Source organism: Myiozetetes cayanensis, unplaced genomic scaffold (genome assembly GCF_022539395.1).
Source record: "Myiozetetes cayanensis isolate MyiCay16 unplaced genomic scaffold, myiCay2020 scf13, whole genome shotgun sequence".
Classification (NCBI taxonomy): domain Eukaryota; kingdom Metazoa; phylum Chordata; class Aves; order Passeriformes; family Tyrannidae; genus Myiozetetes; species Myiozetetes cayanensis.
In genome coordinates, this window is record NW_026086937.1 from 9978031 (window position 1) to 9997010 (window position 18980).

At 56.3% G+C, this 18980-nt stretch overlaps 1 protein-coding gene across 2 annotated transcripts; it reads right to left on the reverse strand.

Annotated features, from left to right (window-relative positions):
• Positions 1 to 360: 360 nt before the first annotated feature.
• On the reverse strand, positions 361 to 18353 carry TRPM2 (transient receptor potential cation channel subfamily M member 2). 2 transcript variants are annotated; one of them, XM_050308255.1, is made up of 33 exons: positions 18091 to 18353; positions 16479 to 16745; positions 16060 to 16145; positions 15430 to 15598; positions 14798 to 14978; positions 14223 to 14389; positions 13567 to 13747; positions 12869 to 12930; positions 12471 to 12671; positions 12017 to 12119; positions 11690 to 11811; positions 10603 to 10953; positions 10075 to 10212; positions 9334 to 9463; positions 8911 to 9056; positions 8666 to 8778; positions 8320 to 8533; positions 7653 to 7771; positions 7213 to 7345; positions 6905 to 7076; positions 6503 to 6686; positions 6197 to 6375; positions 5944 to 6076; positions 5738 to 5825; positions 5070 to 5157; positions 4578 to 4729; positions 3996 to 4072; positions 3805 to 3906; positions 3443 to 3529; positions 3152 to 3257; positions 2468 to 2569; positions 1887 to 2003; positions 361 to 1665 (listed from the first exon to the last, which is right to left on the reverse strand). In XM_050308255.1, exons 2-33 carry the CDS (start codon positions 16671 to 16673, stop codon positions 1540 to 1542), a joined length of 4524 nt encoding a protein of 1507 aa, XP_050164212.1. In that variant the 5' UTR covers positions 16674 to 16745; positions 18091 to 18353; the 3' UTR covers positions 361 to 1539. The 2 variants fall into 2 exon arrangements, with proteins under 2 accessions (XP_050164212.1, XP_050164211.1); XM_050308254.1 differs by having other exon boundaries at positions 8320 to 8536; positions 18091 to 18352.
• Positions 18354 to 18980: the final 627 nt, after the last annotated feature.

Below are 18980 nucleotides of genomic sequence, written 5' to 3' on the forward strand. Positions count from 1 at the left end.
ATAGGAGACCAGGAGCAGATATCGAACAGTCCACGAGCAATGGGAGAAGGTGCCGTGCCATCGCCTTGGAGCACATCTCCCATATTGACTCCAAACAGATCAAATCGCTTCAAACACCCACGTCTAGTGGAAAGTGTTCCTGCCCATGGCAGGGGGTTGGAAAGAGATCGTCTTTAAGGTCCCTCCCAACCCAAAGCACACTGGTTCAGCCATAATTTGGGGTGAGTCAACAAGCAAAGTGAGTTTATGCAATAAGACTGGAGTGAGAACGTTCAAACTGGGCTCATCTTGGAAGTGTGCTCCAAGCATGACCTTCAGGAAAAATCCCTGTTTAAACAGCCATAAGAGACCACTAGCCTGTAGCTATTTAATGCATGATTTATTGAGCTGGGTTGAATATACTGCCAGACTGAGCCCCCGCCCCTTGCCAAGCCCCACTGCATCACTGGTGAAACTGCAGCTGTGCTGTGGTAGCCACCAGTGTTGGATGAATAGCCCAGGCTGACCAGTGTCTGATCCATCAGAAGAGGGTGGGGGAACTGAAATCCCACCCTGACCAGTCCAAAGCATAACCTGCTACCATGGGGCTCTTCTGGGTGACCAAATAATGTCTTCACTGTGCCTTGTTCTCCCCATGACGGGCAACAAAAAATGTGAATGAAAGACCCTTTAAAAGCAGGGATATCTGGGATTGACACATTCCTGTCCCCTCTCCTGTCCCTACCTGCTCAAGGGACCATACAGCACGGATCACCTGGTCCCAGCAAGCTGCCCCTATCCACCCATGTGCACCAGGGGATGGGGACAGGCAGGTGACATTTAGCTGGTGCCTTGGCTCAGACAGAGGGAGGGAGTTCAGCTACAAGCCGGAGCTCAGCATACACACGCAGGATCACATCAATGTGGGGTGTGGGCCTGTGCAGAGCTGTGAAACCATAGATATATAAGCCAGGAGCTGCTCACACCTATGGAAATGCTGGGTCACAGCTCAGGACCATGTTTTTGTGTCTGAGGCAACCACAGATATGGAGACAGCTGCCACAGGAGCAACTCCAAGCCTTCTGCAGAGCAATCCTTTGGGATCTGTGGCAGGGGGGGCTGCCAGGGCTCAGAGCAGGAGCAGGAAGCGGTGATGGATATCCTGGTGGAGGAGTAGCTGGGGTTGGTGAGCTCCCAGTGCCCACCCCGAAGCTGAGAGCAGGTTGGAGCTGAGGGAAGGATCACCTTGCAGGAACAGCCCTGTGGCTCTGCATGGCCCAAACTCTGGGCTAGTGCTGTGGGCTAATGTGGAAGCACCAAGACACAAGCTGGGGCTGAGCTTGGTCGCTCAGGTGACTAGGATGCACTGTCTAGGCAGCCCCTGCCCCCAGGGGGGGGACATTTTTCCTCCCAGAGACCTGCAATGTGCAGTCACAGAAGGACCCGAAGCACCTTGTCTCCAGCAGCTCCCATGGTCTCACAGGTGAACTGGAGTGGAGCTGCAGGTCCCAGCCAGAACCTGGGCTGGGGCAGCAGGAGCCCTGGCCTGTGCTTGAGGCCTCAGTAGTAAGCACCAAGGAGGGTTGAGACCTTGTGTAGGAGCTCCTTGTGGTTGGCATGCAGGGGGATCCTCTTATCCAGCACCTGCCAGCGGATGCACAGCTCTGGGTCGCAACCCTGAAGGAACTGGAAGGGGACAGACATCACATATGTGCTGCTGGTGAGGGGCCACACCAGCCACACCCAACAGCAATCCTAGTCCCCAACCTCCTGCCCTTTTTCTTTGGGGCACACATTGGGGTGACACCCCATGTTCATCCCCATGTTTTTCCCCCAGTCTATGCAGCTGGAGGATCCCACTCCTGTTGATGGCCAGGCCAGGGAGCCACGGGGTGACAGCCCCATACCGAATTCAGCCGCTTCATCTCCACATCGTTCTGGTTGTCGAAGTGGACACTGACAGCGACCGTCTCGACCCAGGCGTTGTCTGTGTTGCGGGGATCATCGAGGTATCCCTTGTGTACCTGTGCTCAGTGACAGAGTTGCCACATCAGCAGAGCCCCCCCCACATCTCTGAGGGCACCAGAGGCCCCTGGGGGTGGTGGAGTATTGCCCTGCAGCTCCTCTGTCCCACTAGAGACCAGCACCCCATTGCCGCTGCAGCAGGCACAGACACTGGAGTGGGCAGCCCACCCCTGTGGTCTCTGGGTTGCTCCCAGACCCCCACACATGCATTACTGAATATCTCCACCTCCTCCAGCCATTCCTCCCTCATGGGAGCAGTGGCCAAGAGGTGAGGCACCCTGCCCCTGTACGCTGGGGTCCCCATGTGGCCCTGTGACACCATGATGGCCCCACATCACGTCCCCATGCGCATCTACTGCCAAGACATCTGTGTGCCCCTGTACAGGGGTGAAGCCTGCATGCCCTCATCCCACTGGGACACTCACGTGACCCAGTATCACTGGGACACCCGTGTGCCCCCCACCTCAGTGCCTTGTTTCAGCAAGTTCTGGAACTGGGGCCAGAACTCCCGGCGGAGGATCCACTTGAGCTTCAGCGGCAGTGTCTCCCCTGGCTCCAGTGACCCCTGTGCCAAAGCAGATGTCAGCCATGTGGCCTGCCATCAGCACAGCCCAGCCTCCCTCCCTGTCACCAGGTTGGCCATCAGGCAGTTGTGAGTCCCCACCACTGCAGAAGATGCCACAAGCTCTCGTGGTGCCTCCCTTCCTCCCTCTCCTGCCTGAAGTCCTCAGCTCTGCCCAGGCAGATGTCTGAATGTGCCTGATGCAATGTCTGCCAAAGGATGCTTTGCCAATGGCTTAACTTGCTCACAATGAAGGACTTATGAGAACTGAAGCCGTGAAGGAGGAGGGAGAGGCAGAAGATGGGCTCAGGGTATGTGGGTGTATGTAATGGGACCATTGCTCACCCAACACCCCTGGCATGCAGATGTTCTGCAGGAAAGTCAGAGGTACCTCCTCAGACAAGGCTGCAACATGTACCTGTGATTCCCCCTTTTCTGTGGGACATCCATCCATCCATCCATCCATCCATCCATCCATCCATCCATCCATCCATCCATCCATCCATCCATCCATCCATCCATCCATCCACCGCTCCCATCTCCCATCTCCATCTTCTACACCAGCTCTTTTCCCCCAGCTCTTACCCCAGGCAGAGCCCAGACATCTGACAGTGGGTACTGGGCTACCAGCACTTCCAGCATCTTCTTCAGGCTCTTCCTTATAATGGACCCATCCAAATTCCTCCTCCAGCTGTGAGAGAGGCCTCTGTCATGCTGCAGCTGCACTTGGCTCCCCTCCTCCCAGCAGTGGTCATATTGGCAGCACTGGGTTTGGCCAGGTCCCAGTCTCTCCAAGGTGGTTCCATGGCCCCTTTTCCCCCTCACATGCCCATCCCTGTGCTGGATCAGGACACCTCCGTGTCCCCACACACTCACCGGGTCACGACAGGGTGCAGGGCATGGTTGGGCCCGAAGCAGTGCAGCCTCCCTCGGCCTCGCAGCCCCGTCCTGCCCATGGGGTTCCTGTTAGAGTGAGTGTGAGGGAGTTGGGATGGTGCCAGGATCCCTCTGTGCACCCCTATAGCACTTCCCTACCACTGCACCCCACCTCTTTTGGGGTGCTGTGGTGTTTTTTTGGGGGTGAGCCCTGAGCACGATGCATGCCATTATCCTTGCCGCACCGTTAGCCGTAGGAAAGCGGGAATGGGTTGGATGCACCCTGATGCCCCTGGACTCTCCGTCTCCTGGTGCTTTGCCTCCCACCCCAGCTCCCAGCTTCCTGTGGTAGCTGCACTCACAGTGGCAGCCCGTCCTCCACAGCGTAGAGCCCGTGGAAGCTCTGCCGGTTGATCAGCCCATCCATGGTGTTGTAGTTGATCTTCAGGAGAGACTCCAAGGAGCTGGGGGTGGGAGGCAGCCCGGCAGGGAGGGCTGGCTATGCCACCCAGGAAAGGGGTAGAGGACTAGGGAACCATGGGGGAACACTCACAGGCTGAAAGGGTCCTGCACAGCCATGTCTTTGTGGTCGGCCGAGTAGGCAGGGGGGTCGTAGAGCGGGAAGTCCACCTGTGGAGCGTGTGGCTGTGTCAGGACTCCCTTGCATCCCTACTCTGGTGGCAGGCAGGGACTGGGATGTCCAGGGACACCTTATGCCCCAGTGTATTCATCTGCAGAGCTTCTAGCATCACTGACCAATTGATGCTCCTGGATCTGCTGGGGACTGAACTCAGTGTCTCGGCTGATGGGATCATGTCCCCATGGAAGTCAGTGCTGGATCCTGTCCTTGACCCTGAGCCAGCCTCGCTTTAGAAAATGCAGAGGCAGGTGGTTGTACCCTCTGTCTCCAACCAAGCATCCCCAGGCATCCCTAGCACTGCAGATCCCAGCAGCAACAATGCCCTTTTCTCTGGGAGAACCTCAGCGCAGCCGCTCCAGGAAGACACTTGTCTCAAGGCTTGGAAGAGCAGCAGCTCCCAAGTGCAATGATGGGTCTGTCCCTCTTCCCACCACTGCCTGGGTCTGCCCCACACCCCCTCCTCCCAGCCCTACTGCCCAGAGTCACAACTCCTACCTCCCAGGGCACCTTCTCATCTGGCACAGGGAAGCGGAGGGTGTGAGAGCCTGGGTACAGGAGGTTTCGGGCAAGCACATGGTACGGAGGCCGTCTCTCCTCAGCTTTCCCCTCCAGGTCAGCCTCCCTGAAGTCCAAGGCTTTAGAGGAACCTGTGAGACAGACACAGACAGCAGGGTCCCACAAAACAGGACACTGAGTCCAGTTCTGCAGACCAAGGCTCTACCGAGGGCGCTGGCTGGGTATCTCCATGGGGATGTCCCCTGGGGACCTGGACCCTGGCTTCCCTTCCAACAGGTCCTGGTGGAAACCCCAGGGAGGGTGGAAATGGCCACAGGAGGGGCTGGATGGCCTCATGGAGCCACCAAAGCTCCCAAGACTGAAGGAATTTCTGCCTTGATGTTGAACAGAGAGGCGCAAAGGGCTGCTCATCCCTGGTCTGGGACCCTGGGCTTCCCCGCTGCTGCTGGAGTGGAGTTGGGCTCTGCTTACCCACGGCTGGCAGGTCCTCCCCTGAGCTGAAGCCATTGCCCCGCAGTGCCTGCATCATCCACCTCAGGGCCTGGGCACTCTGATGCACCTGTGGGGGACAGGAGAGGGTCAACCCCCGGGTCCCCCTGCCCCCCAGTAGTGCAGGATCTGGCCCTGGCAGGAGGCACTGCTGCCCTTGGCACTGACTGCCAATCCCCATGGACAGCATTGATCCTGGCTGTGTCCTTAGGTTTGCCTTGGAAAACCATCTCCAGGGAAACATTTTTACAAAGCAGGTGAAAATGGAAGTGGAAACAGGAGGTGCCAGGACTGGGTCAGCTCCCTGGGCACCCCACTGCTTGAGTGGGGTGTGGGACAGCTTCACAGAGAGTCTCCATCTCCGAGAGGTCTGGAGAGTCCCCTTAGGCCAAGGAGAAGAGCTGGGTCAGGTCTAACTCTTTGGGTGACCAGTGGAGGCAGCAGCTCATCCCACCACTTCCCACTTGCATTCTGTTCCCTTTGGAGTTAAACAGAACATTCCCCATAAACCTTTTCCACTTAGATACTAATGGCAAGGAAACTCAAAGTGTCCAAAGGAACACTTTGGACAGATTTTGTGCTCTGGTTCAGTTGACTCAGCCCCTGGAAAATCTCACCTTTCTTGGGTAGTTGCTCTGTTTTTGCCTCACCTGGTCTTCCAGAGAGCCCAGTCTCTGCTCCACCACCCCCGTCCTCTTCACCCGGTCCAAGTCCAGCAGCTCTGCCAGTACGTCAACCCTGGAGGGACAATGCAGATTGCAACCCCCTCAGCAGACACTCTTGCACTGATCCCAACTGTTCCCTGCTCAGGGCATTGAAGGATGGAAGGAACTCCCTGTCTCAGGAGAGACAGTACCTCTGTGCAATGTCCCGGATCATCTGCTCTGTGTTCTGCTTCTCCTGGCACTGCTGGTGCTGCAGGTAGTTCTCCTTCAAGAACATCTCCCATGAGAGGAGGGCAGCTTCCTCGTTCTTCTCCAGCTTCTCCTCTGCCAGAGGAAGGGGATGGCAGTGCTGTCAGATCTCTGGGCATCCCGAACCCCAGGGCCACAGCCCATGTGCCCAGCCTCATGCCCTGAGGAGGGGGCAAAGGGCAGGAGGGTCCTCACTGAGTTTGTGGTGCGTGGCCGGCCGGCGGAGCAAGCCACGCTGGACCAGGAGCTGCAGGTGGTTGAGCAGGATGAGGGGTGGGGGCGCGGGTGGGCGGCCGTGGTACTCCTCAATCAGGTCGTGCCGCTGGAACTTCCAGATCTGGTCCGTGTGCTCCTGGACCTGCTGGAAGGTGTAGCTGGGACAGAGCCCAGGCGTCAGCCGTGCCGGGTGGATGAGGGGGCACATCATGTTCCACCCGTCTCCCTGATCAGCCCTGACCCACAGCTGCTACTTCCACCACATCTCTAACCCCCCAGACTCACTTGAACATGGCAATAAGGAGGTTGAGGAGGAGGATATTGGTGAAGAGCAGGTACAGGCACAGCAAGATGACCGTCAGCCACTCTGGGAAGATGGGTTTCTTGTTGTCCGCATTTGTCTCTGGGCACTTGGGCTTGTAGGGGTCTGTCCCGTTGGGGCTGCACTGGTCAATGTTGAAGTTGACCCCTGTGGGAGAGCACAACATAGCTCTGTGGTGACCAAACCTCAGGGTGTCCCGGGGAGCACCAGGCAGGGATTTGACCTCCATCTGCCACATCCCAGGTGCTCTCCTCACTGCCATCTGCTGGGAATTCCGTGGGCCAACATAGCACGATTTCAGTACACTGGCCTTGTCAGAGCCACCCTGCTTTTGACATGTGCTGTCACAGGTTGGAGTCCCTTACCATCAATGTAGGAGGGAATCTGCCCAAAGATGGTCAGGTAAGAGTGGTAAACCACACCACGGAAAAGCCACTCCACGCGCTCCTCATTGTGGATCAGGATAGCCTGCTTGGCCACCCCAAAGGACACTACCCACACTGCCAGCAGGAAGAGGAAGAAGAAGACATCCTTCATCTGCAAAGACAGAGGGGAAGGATAATTGTGTCCTGGAGCAAACCCCACCCCAGGATGGGATAACATGGGTGGCACATCCAGCTGCCCTAGCAGGATGGTCCAGCATCACCCTGGCAGGATGAGGGGGAGCTCTCACCATGCGCTTCACAATTATGATCTTGGGCCCCAGCGTTTTACTGACTGTGAAAATGTGCATCAGGCGCAGGCAGAAAATGATAAAAGCCAAGGACAGTATGATACGCCCAGGATATAACGTCGATGGGATCAGCCTGGGCACAGAAGAGAAGAAAGGAAATGCCTCAGTGCCACCAAGGAATCATATAGAATTATTTAGGTTGGAATTACTGTGAGGGTGGGGAGGCCCTGGCACAGGTTGCCCCAAAGAAGCTGTGGCTGCCCTATCCCTGGAAGTGTTAAAGGCCAGGCTGGACAGGGGTTGGAGCAATCTGGGATAGTGGAGGGTGTCCCTGCCTCTGGAAGGGGGTTGGAACAAGATGAGCTCTAAGGTCTCTTCCAACTCAAACCAGTTTGTGATTCCATGATTCTATGGAAATACTATCGAGCTCTGCAGCTTACCTGCAAGTCAACCCTGCGATAAAGACTAGGATGGCACAGATATCCAGCTTATTCCAGAAGTCCTTGATGTACAGGGAAGCCATTTTCACAAGCCCGAGCCCATCTGGATCATACAGCAGCTGTTGGGAGGAGAAGAGGGTTTGGGTGTAAGATACTCATCTGCCTCACAGAGGGGAGGGATCACACAGATCAGCTGGCCATCACTGGACACTCTCGCTGACCCAAAGGTAACCTGAGCCTACAAGCTTTTCTAAACAGGCGTGGAAGGAGCATGGGGACACCTGGGACATGGGGCTCTTCAGGCTGGGGGAAAAAGGCACTGAGGCACTGAAGCAAAAACCGCAGAAACCTCAAATATCAAGCAAAGCGTGGACATGTTGCTGGGAATTCACCCAAGGAAGGAGGTGCATCCTCCCTCTTCTGACATTCCCAAAACCCCATGTTCTCCTGTATGTACACAAGGCTAGATCAGGTGCAGCCAAGGAGATTCCCCAGCCTCAGAGATGGGGGGACTGGAGGTTCCATGTGCTGGGGGGGACCTCTCCGAATGGATGGTGATGTGAGAAGCAGCATGGGAACATGAGCTGCTCGGGACCTCCCGGGAGCCCCCAGAGGGGCATCTCTCCTCCTCTGCCACCTCCCAGCCCCAGCTCTGCCTGCCCCGCACCTGGCGTGTCTCCTCGCACACCAGGGAGAAGAGCCAGAAGTAGATGAGGTATTCCCGCCAGGATGGCATCGGTTGGAAGTCGACCATCAGGACGTATGCGAAGAGCAGGAGGAAGGTGAAGTAAGAGAGGATGTTCATGAGGAAGATGACGACGGGTGCTGTGAAGAAGGCTCGGAGGCGTGTCAGGCAGCCCATGGGCTGCAGCCTCTTCTCCCTGCTGGGAGCAGGGAGGGTGTGGGCTCAGCTGCCCAGTAAAATTCCATGGCAGCTTCCTCCAGCCAGACACGGGGTGAGGCTGGAGGAAATCCCTGTCTCCGTGCATGCATGCCCCAGCTGCCAGAAGTACCTGAAGGTGATGAGGTTGGTGTAGAGCAGGGGGAAGAACAGCATGCATGTGATCACCCGCCAAAGCCCGTTGTCCACACACAGCTTCCCCCACCAGACCTTGGTTAGAAAGGCCTGTGAGGAGGGAGGAAGAGGAGCGCTGGTTACAGAAAATGAAGGGCAGAGTCCCACTGCTGCCTGTAAAGAACCCTGGATCTCGGGGACACTTGGACACATCCCCTCCAAGCACTGCTGCTGGGAACCCACCTGGACACCCCCATGGGACACAAAATTCATGTTCTTGGCCTCTAATGCCAGCTGCAGACAGGTTGTCTTTCCCCAGGCTTCAGAGACACGTGTGAGAAGTTTCTGGGCTCTCTCTTCATCCTTACGGTAGCAGTCTGTGAACACGCCTGGATGGGCAGGTACCAGGGAGATGAGGCTGCATTCCAGGACAAGGCACTCACAGGTTCACCCTTTGCAGCAGGTTCAGGACATTGTACCTCACAGTGGTAATCCCTGCCCTCCCACCACCACCTGGGCACAGCCCTTGGAGCATCATGACCCTGACTCTGACAATGGGACCCCCGTTTGTCACCCCTCCATCGCCCCCAGACACCTCCTGGGCAAAGCTTGCCGGCCCTACAGGGTGCAGGAGCAGTTCTGGGGTGCTGGTGCCCTCCTGCTCACCAATCGCCTTGTGCTCAAACTGCTCAGCCAGGGCCAGCATGTCATCAGTGGTGTCTGTGTCCTCCTCCTCCTTGGCCAGCTCCTTCAGGATCTTGCTGCAGGCGAGTGCAGCCACCATGCAGTCCTGGCTCTGAGACAGAAGAGGACAAGGACAGCATGGACACTCTGTCTGTCAAGTTCCATGAGTCCTGCCAAGCCCTCCCCAACTCCCACAGGAGGGAAGGTGGGTGTCCCAAGCAGACTGGCACTCAGGATGGACAGCTTGCTGTGGCAAAGGCTCAGCTGGGCTCCCCTCTGGGTAACCCACTGCCATGGGGAATATAGGGACAACCCTGCCTTCCTCATGGGATGCATTAGGTGATGGGATGGAGTGACTCCTCAGCATGCTCACCGTGCCACCAGCCACACTGACTCTTGTCTTGGGGTACTGTTTATGGGTGGAAGCCTTTTCCAAGCCAGCTGCTGTGTCCCTGTGTGCTCAGCCCTCTCTCAGCCTGTGCAAGGACTAGCCCACTGCTGGCTCAGTGCATCCCCTCTTCCCATTTTGGCCAGGAAGGGAGGGATCTGGCCTCATGGTACAGCTGGAGATGGACACCAAGTCCCCTCAGTCTGTCTTCCCTTTGGCTGGGGTCAGCCTCTGCTATCCCAGATCCGAGCAGATGCCACTGTTGCCCTTGGGGCTGGAAGGTTTGGCTCCGCCTGAGCTCCTCAGCCATGACCACCAGCTCTGGGCTGTGATACCTGGGCCCAGATGATTTCTGCCAGCTCCCTGCGGTTCTGGACCACAGCCCAGATGAGCAGGTCTCGGACGGGGTCCATAGTGAAGGTGACTCGTCCGGCAGAGCGCTTGTAGAGGGACCGGAGACTGGACCCCTGAACCTGCAAGGTGTGCGATGGTCAGACCTGTTCCCTCAGCACAGAGCCACCCAAACTCTGGGTGCTCTGTCCACCACCCGTGGAAGGGACTTTGCCCATATGTCCAAGACTGGACTTATCCTGGAAATGCCAGGATCAGGTGGAGCTGTGTACCCACCCCACTGGGTCCTGCCCACCGCTGTCATGCAGCCACACAGTGCTGCAGGTGTAGGAGGGTGGGAGTTGCACCTGGAATGCAGGGCGGATGACTCAGGCAGGGCTTTAAGGGTTTTTCAGTAGGATTATTGAGCAGACAAGAGGGCAGAGACCTAGCTGCAACCTCCAGGACGGCTCCCTGAGCCAGTGTCCCCTCCCCACTGCAACCCTGCCATCAGGTAACCCAGAGATGCGTACGTTCAGCTTGATGTGCGGGACGGGGATGGAGAGCCGGGGCCGCTCCGTGTGCTTGGGCTTGGGGTACAGAGGCTGCGTGGAGCAGCCCAGCAGCTCCCGCAGCACCTGGGAGACGTGGTGCAGCTGGAGCCTCGGCATTTTGGAGCCAGCCGTGTGCTCTCTCTCCTCCAGCAGCACCTTCTGCAGCTTGCTGTGGAACAGGCAGGATGGTGCCAGGTTGTCATACAGGTAAACCAGGGTGTCCCAGGTGACAAAGTCCTTGAGACGCACTCCCTGCTCCAGGAACAACTTCACAAACTCTGGCTTGTTGGAAATCAGGGCAGCTGCCATCACGGGGTGGAGATCTGTGGGCTGGCAGGCCAGAGGCAGAGGTGAGGGGCTCCATGGTCTCAGAGCAGGACCCCACCAGGCTACTCACTCAGGGAAGATTTTATCCCTGAGTGCATAAGGAGTTTCTGGATGTGAAAGAGAATCTGAGAAGTACTAGGACTTGTGGGACATCTCCAGAGACACACAGGTGGATTAGTACACTTTTTTCTGTGGCAGTGGAGCCCTCTGGGATGGATAGGGCAGACATCACCTTTCCTAAGTTCATGAATGTCACACAATCACAGAACAATTTGGTTTGGAATGGACCTGAAAGCCCATCTCATCCCAATCCCCTGTCATGGGCAGGGACACCTTCCACTATCCCAGGTTGCTCCAAGCCCCGTCCAGCCTGGCCTTGGACACTTCCGGGGTTGAGGCATATACCCCCAAATATTTCATTTTTTGATTCCTAGTTCCCTCCAGCTCTTCCCAGTCCCACCAAAGGTACATGAGCTGAGGGAACCCAAACTGGTGATCAAAATAGGAAAATCCCTTCCAAGTCCCACAGATCCATCAGAAAGGATGGATAACCCTGCTCAGTTTTGACCTCTGCTTGGGAGCACTTATGAAAAACAGGAGAGATTAAGAGCCCTTGGCAATGCAGTGGGAGCTCTAAAACTCTCCCCAGGCACAGCTGAGGTGAGAAGTGCCCCCTCCATATCCACAGTCCTGACAAGCTGTAAGCCTGACCACACAAGCATCACAGATACTACCTTACCTTCCAGTCATGGTCATCTGTGAAGATCTCACTCCGGGCAATGTCCACCCTGTTCCAGGCCACAGCTAACTTCAGCTGGTGATCCCAGTTCTCACGACCAAAGTGGTCCTGGTTTCGGGATGCTGCATGCAAAGTGCATATGTTAGAGCAGAGGATCACCCTTGGAGGTGTGGCCCTTTGGGATAAACGCCTCTTCCTGCTCAGCTCAGCATCACAAGGTTTGGGGACCCTTTTGGTGACCCTGTAAGTCAGGCAGCTGCAGGAGGTGACTTGACCCCCATTCCGTTCACCTTGCCCCATCCTCCCAAGCAGCCCCCCACCCCTCACCTTTGAAGAGGGCCTGGAGGATGGCCACATCCACATCCTGCTGGCCATATTTGCCCTCTCTGAAGATGGTCAGGAGCTGCCGGCTCCGCACTATGTCTTGGATCTGCAAGAAGAGCCATGGGCAAGAAATCAGCAGCAGCATCTCCTCCCTGCTGCTTCCCACAGCTCCCTGCCCTGTGCAGGGCAATTCCTCACTCCACTCAGGTTGCCTGCAGAACCCCTGTGCTGTGTCCCCCAGCCTGGCTGTGGTTGATCCCAAACACTCCCTCTCTGCCCCAAAGGGAGCAGACAGTGGAGGAGCAGAGCTGGAGGCCATGGGGTGCTCACCAGGACAATGATGAGGATGGGGCAGATGAGCCTTAACTTCCTACTGGGAGCCTTCCTGCTCATGGGCCAGGGCCCCCGAGGACCTCTTTGGTCTCCACAAGGTCGGAGGAGCCTGCAAGGGACTCACCTTCTTGGTCCACTCCACCAGCTTGCCCTCAGTGAAGAGCTCATAGGTGTCCTGGAAGAGCACACTCAGCTTCTGCTGGATCAAGGCGATGGTTATCTTGGACACGGGCAGGTTGGCCACCTGCGCGATGACGTCGGCCACACGCCCAGACCCTTCCACGATCACACAGGGCGTCCCATTGGTGATGGCATTGTAGATGGTCTGCAACAGGGTGGGGAGGCTGGTTCTGATCCCACCCAGATAACAGTAGACCCTCTCTGAGCCTGGGACCCTACTGCTGCTCCCTACACTCATGTCAGGGTGACACCATGCTTGCTCTGACACCGAGACCAGCGCACTGGGAAGGACCTGCCCCCACCAGCACCCCTCTCCTCAGCTTGGCAGAAGCAGTTCCTTACATCAAGAGTCCCTGGGCCTCCTTCCAGCACAACACACACGATGGGGATCTTGATGGCAACGCCTGCAGGGAAGCAAAATCCAGGGTCACCTCCCCATAGGGCAGATCCCCCTCATTGGTCCCCTCTGAGTGGTGGGTTGGGAAAGGCAAGGTGGGAGCACTGTCCCTGACATGTCAGGCTTCAGGAGAGGCAGGGAAAAATCATAACAGGTACTTGTCTGGCATGGCAGATCAGACACACGGCGTGATTTTTGGGAGTGTCCTGTGCAGGGTCAGGAGTTGGACTCAAGGATCCTTATGGGTCCCTTCCAACTCAGGACATTGTGTGATTCCATGATTCATGCTGCTGGACTATGTGTGTGCATGTGTTAGAGCAGATCATCTGCACAGCAAGAAAATGTCACTTGGAAACCCACTTGGAGGCCTGGCCTTTTGGGAGAAATGACTCTCCCTGATCAGCTCAGCAACACAAGGTTTGGGCACCTCTTTGGTGACCCCATACGTCAATCATCTGGCAGAGAAAAGGTCTTTGATCTGTGCCACTGAGGAAGCAGGTTCTACATTTATCACAGCAATCCTTTCAGATCACTTGCTCAGATCCTCCAGGGATGCCATAGCCATTCACTGGAGCCCAGGATGGACACCCTCACCAGGGAATGGCCCATCCCTGCCTCAGGCCGGGCTGTGTGTTGCTGTTACCTCCTTTCACCTTGGTCTGCTCCGAAATGAACTTCTCCAGCTTGGTCCTCAGGGGGATTTCCACCCCATACCTCCCGTGGGTCCCATCATCCACCAGGATGAAATGGGAGTGGTTGCTGTCCAGGCACGACAGACTGCCTTGGTTCTCCTCATCCAGCATGTACTCAGCAGGAAAACCACCCTGTAAGGTGCAGGAGGAGAGACTCTGGGAGAAGCCTGGCACAGGAGAACCTGATAGCCAAAGTAATCAGAGTGTGTGGGACAGGAACGTGCCAGCATGTGGGGACAGTCTGGACAAACAGCCATCCCTTGTCCCCCCACAGCACCCACATCAGCCTTGCTCCACCTACCCTCACACCCACAAACAAATACCAGCCCATGATCCTGGCAGTATTCAAGGCAACCTGGTCTAGTGGAAGGTGTCCCTGCCCACGGCATCCACGGAACTGGATGGTCTCTAAGGTGATTTCAGACCCAAACCATTTTGTGACTACAATTCTATGACCATCACTCCTTCTGGCACAGTTGGGTTGTGCTGGGACTGCCGGCCACAGTGACATCCAGAAGCACCTGTTCCCACCACAGTTCTTGGCAGGATTTCCCCAGCAGCTGAGGTGTAGGCAGAGCAATCCCCCCTCTGGCTCTGCCCTGCTCACCATGGGGCAGACGAGGCTCTCCCGGTTGTACACGGTCCCCCAAGTGGCAATGCCAATGGTGACAATCTCGCCCTCCTTGTGGCTGCAGCTCAGGATGAAGTCTCTCACTGCCTCTCCCACCTGTTTCATCACACCAGCATGGGACCCCCCTGTGATGATCCAGGCTCCTGGGGGTCACAGAGAGCCATGGGAAGGGAGAGGTTCTGCTCACAGCAATCTCCAAACATCCCCCTTATTCCTGCAGGTCCTCAGGGATGCTCCATCCCTGGCCTGGCAGCACAGGAGATGCCTTCTTCAGCACCTCTCTCAGTCCAGCTCCCTCTGAGCCTGCCTGCAGTGACTGAGCACGAACAGCCCATCCCTGGAGGAGGTGGTCCAGGCAGGGACCTACAGGTCTCCTGGACCAGCTCAGCATTCCAGAACAGCCCAGCTCAGGGAACCCAGCATGGCCAGGTGACATGTCTCTCACCCGCTGCAATCACAGGGAGACCCTCTGCATCCAGATCACCTTTAAAGGTCCCTTCCAACCCAAGCTATTCATGATTCCATGATTTCACGATTCTGTGATCTCTTACCTGTGGTCTGGGCCACCTTGACTAGCCCTTGCCGGAAGATGTTCTTCAGCCTTGGCTTCATGATGAAGTTTTTGGCTCCCCCGGTGACTGAGATGAGCAGGTTGGGTGCATCGAGGCCCCAGTGCTGTGTCATGAGGTGGTAGATGACCCGTGGAGGGGTGTCCGAGGAGACACGCACATACTGCGAAGAAAAGGGAGCATATACATATTTTGGGTATAAACAATGGGGTCAGGGTAACAGGCCACCTCCACTGCAATCCCTCCCATCCCACCAAAGAGCACAAGGCTTCCCCATTTCCCAGCAGAGTCATGTTGCTGCTGCTCCAGGTCTTTGTCCATGTTCCCAGTAGCCTCCCTGTGAATGAACATTCCCAAGAAAAACCCAAGGACAAGGACAAGGAACAGCCACTCCTTGAATCACAGGTCTCACAGTGTGAAGAGCAGCCTTGTGGTTTCAGAAATGGACTGAGAGGGAGGAGGGGTCCTCTCCCACCCCCTGCCTCTGCTTGGTCAGAGTTGCCTTTGGGTCAATCCCACCCTTTTCTAATATCCTCTCACTCAAAAGGGAAATCCACCATGGCAAGGCCCAAACACTGGCTCCCCATGCACCACAGGTGGGACAAACCAATCACCTTCCCTGTCTTCTGCCCCAGGCCCGTGAAGCGGATATCACCGAAGGCATCCGTTGGCATTTCCTGGATGTGCCTGCTGGGGTCCCATTCCTTCCCCAGGAAGATGGGAGGCTTGGCAGCCTCGTCCAGGTGCTGTTCCCTGAGATAGCCACACTCACACACGATCCTCCTGAAACACACACCAGCTTTGTGTTGCTGAAACAGCTGAAACTCAAAAGGCCCAAGCCCAGCCTCAGTCCGGGCACAAGGTGCTGTTCTCCTTAGGAACACCATGGGTACCCACATCTCCCACCCAGCCCCCTCCTCCAGCTCAGAACTTGTGCAGAAACGAAGGTGTTGTTTGGGGGGAAACTTAGGGAAAAAAAGAACAGATATTTTCACCTGTAGAGATTTAGTACAGAAATATTTAGGATTGCAGTGATTGCCTGCAAAAGCATTGGAAAGTGTTAGAGTGTCTGGGACACAGAATTTCAGCCATGTGGTGACACATAGCAGGGTGAAGAACCAGTTAAAAGGGGATTTGTGAATCCCTGTGACAGAAAAGGGGGTTTTCTGGTGCTGTAGCTTTGTCACCAACACCTGCTTCTGCTCTCCTGGCAGGGAAGGGGAAGGAGGGACTGTCTGACTTACCCAGAATCTGATGTCTGGGAGCTTTCCACAAAGTAGGTGCACTCCTTCTTCCGGATGTTTTCAGGAATCCAGGAGATGAGGTTTTCCTGAGGAAACAGGAAAAGCAGTAAGGGGTCAGGGTTCCTGGAAAGGGACAGAAGTTGTGCCAGGGGCCAGACACCCAAGTGGTAGGAGCACATCTGGGTGCTTCTTTGGATGTGAAGGATGAAAGCTCCATCACTGTCTGCAAGGACAAATCCAGGTGTACCCCTGCAAGAGGGGATATGAGCGCTGGGCATGTGCCTCAGGTATTTGGGGGTTTTCTGTCTGTCCCTAAAACTAATCTGACCTGTTATTAATGCTCCTGTTAACGAACACTCATTAAGGCTCTTCTGTGTGTGTGCCCAACCATCCCCTCTTCTGTTACCTCCTGAACTTGCCTTTTCATTGCTGCCGGTGGGGAAATGTGCCTTCCGCCTGCTCTTCGAGACGCTGCTACTGCTCTGCTGCAGGTTGGGGACCACCTCGAAGTCACTCATCTTCCTGGGGTGCATGGCAGGGTCATCTCCTCTCTCAGGGCACACCTTGTTCAGTTCGGAGGGGAGCACCTTGGCGCACCGGCCTCGCGCAGACATGGCTCCTGTGTCTTGTGCTTCTCAGCCTCCTCTCTCCTGTTCCTAGGCTGGGAGTTCCTGAACATCCCCATCCTGAGCACGGCAGAAGAGAATCAGAGAATCACAGAGTGGTTTGGGTTGGATAGGACGTTAAAGCTCATCTCATTCCACCCTTGCCTGCCACAGGTAGGGACATCTTCCACTAGACCAGATTGCTCCAAGCCCCACCCAAAGGGGCCTTCAAAGTAAAAGGATACCCATGAGCTCAAACCACTGAAGAGCCCCATCCATCATTCCCTGCGTGGAGACTGGTCCCTGGGAAACCTGCCATCCCCTCACCACGATCCTGAAACAGGGGCCACATGGGTGGTGCACTAGCCTTGGTGCCCTGGGGTGTCCACACATTGTCCCCCACCGCCTTCAGCCTGCCAACCCGCAGCTCTCCTTGCCTGCTCTCTGCTGCAGGCAGCTGGGATATTTCTGGCAGCAGGGAGAGCAGGAACTAGGTCTCTAGTGTGAGCAGCCCGAGTGTGGCCCTGCATGGAAAATCTGTGTAGACACACTGGCTGCAGAGATCGGGCACTCCCCTGTGCAGGGTCCCGTGTCCCTTGCAAAGGTGCCCTGAGAGCCCTGAGATGCACGCAGGCTCCCTGTGTGGTGGGGGCTGCAGAACTCCTGAGCTCCAGGTGAACACTCACAGCCCCCTTTGCTGAGGTGGGAGAGCTGCTGGAGCAGAGATGGTGTCCTCTCAAGGGAGCTGGGATTAGGTAACACAGGAAGCACCAGGCTCAGGTGATGCTCTGGCCAAGCTTTGGGGTTTAAGGAGAATTTTGCTGCCTTTCTTCAAGCTGAACTCTGAACTGCACCCAAGGGTGGAGAGTCCTTGTGGGGACAAGGAGTGCTGAAGAAAAATCATGAAGCAGAAAGGGAAAGCCCTTTAACCAGCCTACCCCTTGGGATCTACACAGCCCCACTGACCTTGGGAGGCAGGTTTTGGCAGACTGGCTTTCTGCATCAGCACAACCCACAGCAGATCTGATTTCTTGAGAAAGAGTTGTCAAAATAAGGTCAAACGCACCCTTAATTCTTGTCTGTGGCCCCCTAAGGCAGACAGGATGATGGGGGCTTGTGGCATGGACTCACGCAGCTCATAAGCCCATGCAGCAAGGTCTCCCACCCTGACTCCTCCATGGGCACCCCGGGAGAGACAACTGGGCTTAACACCTGGAATACCTGTCTTTAGAAGCTCAGGGACAAGGACAGAGTCTCTCCCGCAGCACATGCTTCCTGCCACCCCAGCTTGGGGAATCAGGTCACCCCTCGTCCGCACAGCGTGGTCTCAGCACCCACCGGGACGGGATGTAAGGCTGAATCCTGCCTGTGAACCTGCTCATCGCCCTCCCCTCCGCCGGCAAGACCGCAGCGAGGCTGCCCGTACCTTCCCTGCAGCATCCTCCGGCAGCATCACCGGCTCCTCTGCTCCGCGACTCCCATAGCGGTTCAGCCTCTCGTCCCTCTCCTCCAGCGAGTCATTTTGTCACTGGAGACACAGGCGATGAGCGAGAATAAGGCAGAGCTGCCTGCAGAGAGGAGGAGGTGGCAGGCGGCTGGCAGCTTCCCAGCAAATCAGGCTGCGGAAGCGATCCCTGCCGAGAAGCTGCAGCGCCTAGGCAAGCCCCGAGTTTGCTGGAGAGGCTGAGTCACGCTCCCCGCTACCCGCAGTCCCGCTGCCGTCAGTCCCACGCGGGGCGAGACGCTCCATCCCGAGCTCCTCTGGTCCCAGGGGCTGCTGGGACCCCAGCACACGGATGCTGCCGGAAAGGACCGGCGGCGCTGATGGAGGCTCGGGTGCGTTGCAGGCTTGGCAAGTGTGATGAAAAATCCCTTCCCTAACTGTCAAACAGCCTTTATATTACAAAAGTGTATTAACTTTATGTATATATATATATATACACACACACACTATATATGTAAGTGATCCACTGCAACATAATGAGGCAGTGGAATTTTACTGGAGACTTTGGTGTTGTTTGTGCTGAAGTAAAACAAACGAAAGGACAGCCCAGCCCTGGAGAGAAGAATTTTGCTTCTGTGAAGCTCAGAACAGTCCCCAGGGGATGAAGAACATGCCTGGGACACCCAGTGTAGTGCAGCATCCCACCCGTCTGACAGGGCTCTGAGACCCTCCCGGCATCATCTGGTGTCACAGTCACTGCAGCCAGAGGGATTCGGACACCTGGATCGATAGACAAGCAGTAGAATGCTGCAGAAATCAGCATTGCCAAGTTTTACTGTGATTGGAGATTTGGTAGTGTGGGTGTTAGCGCT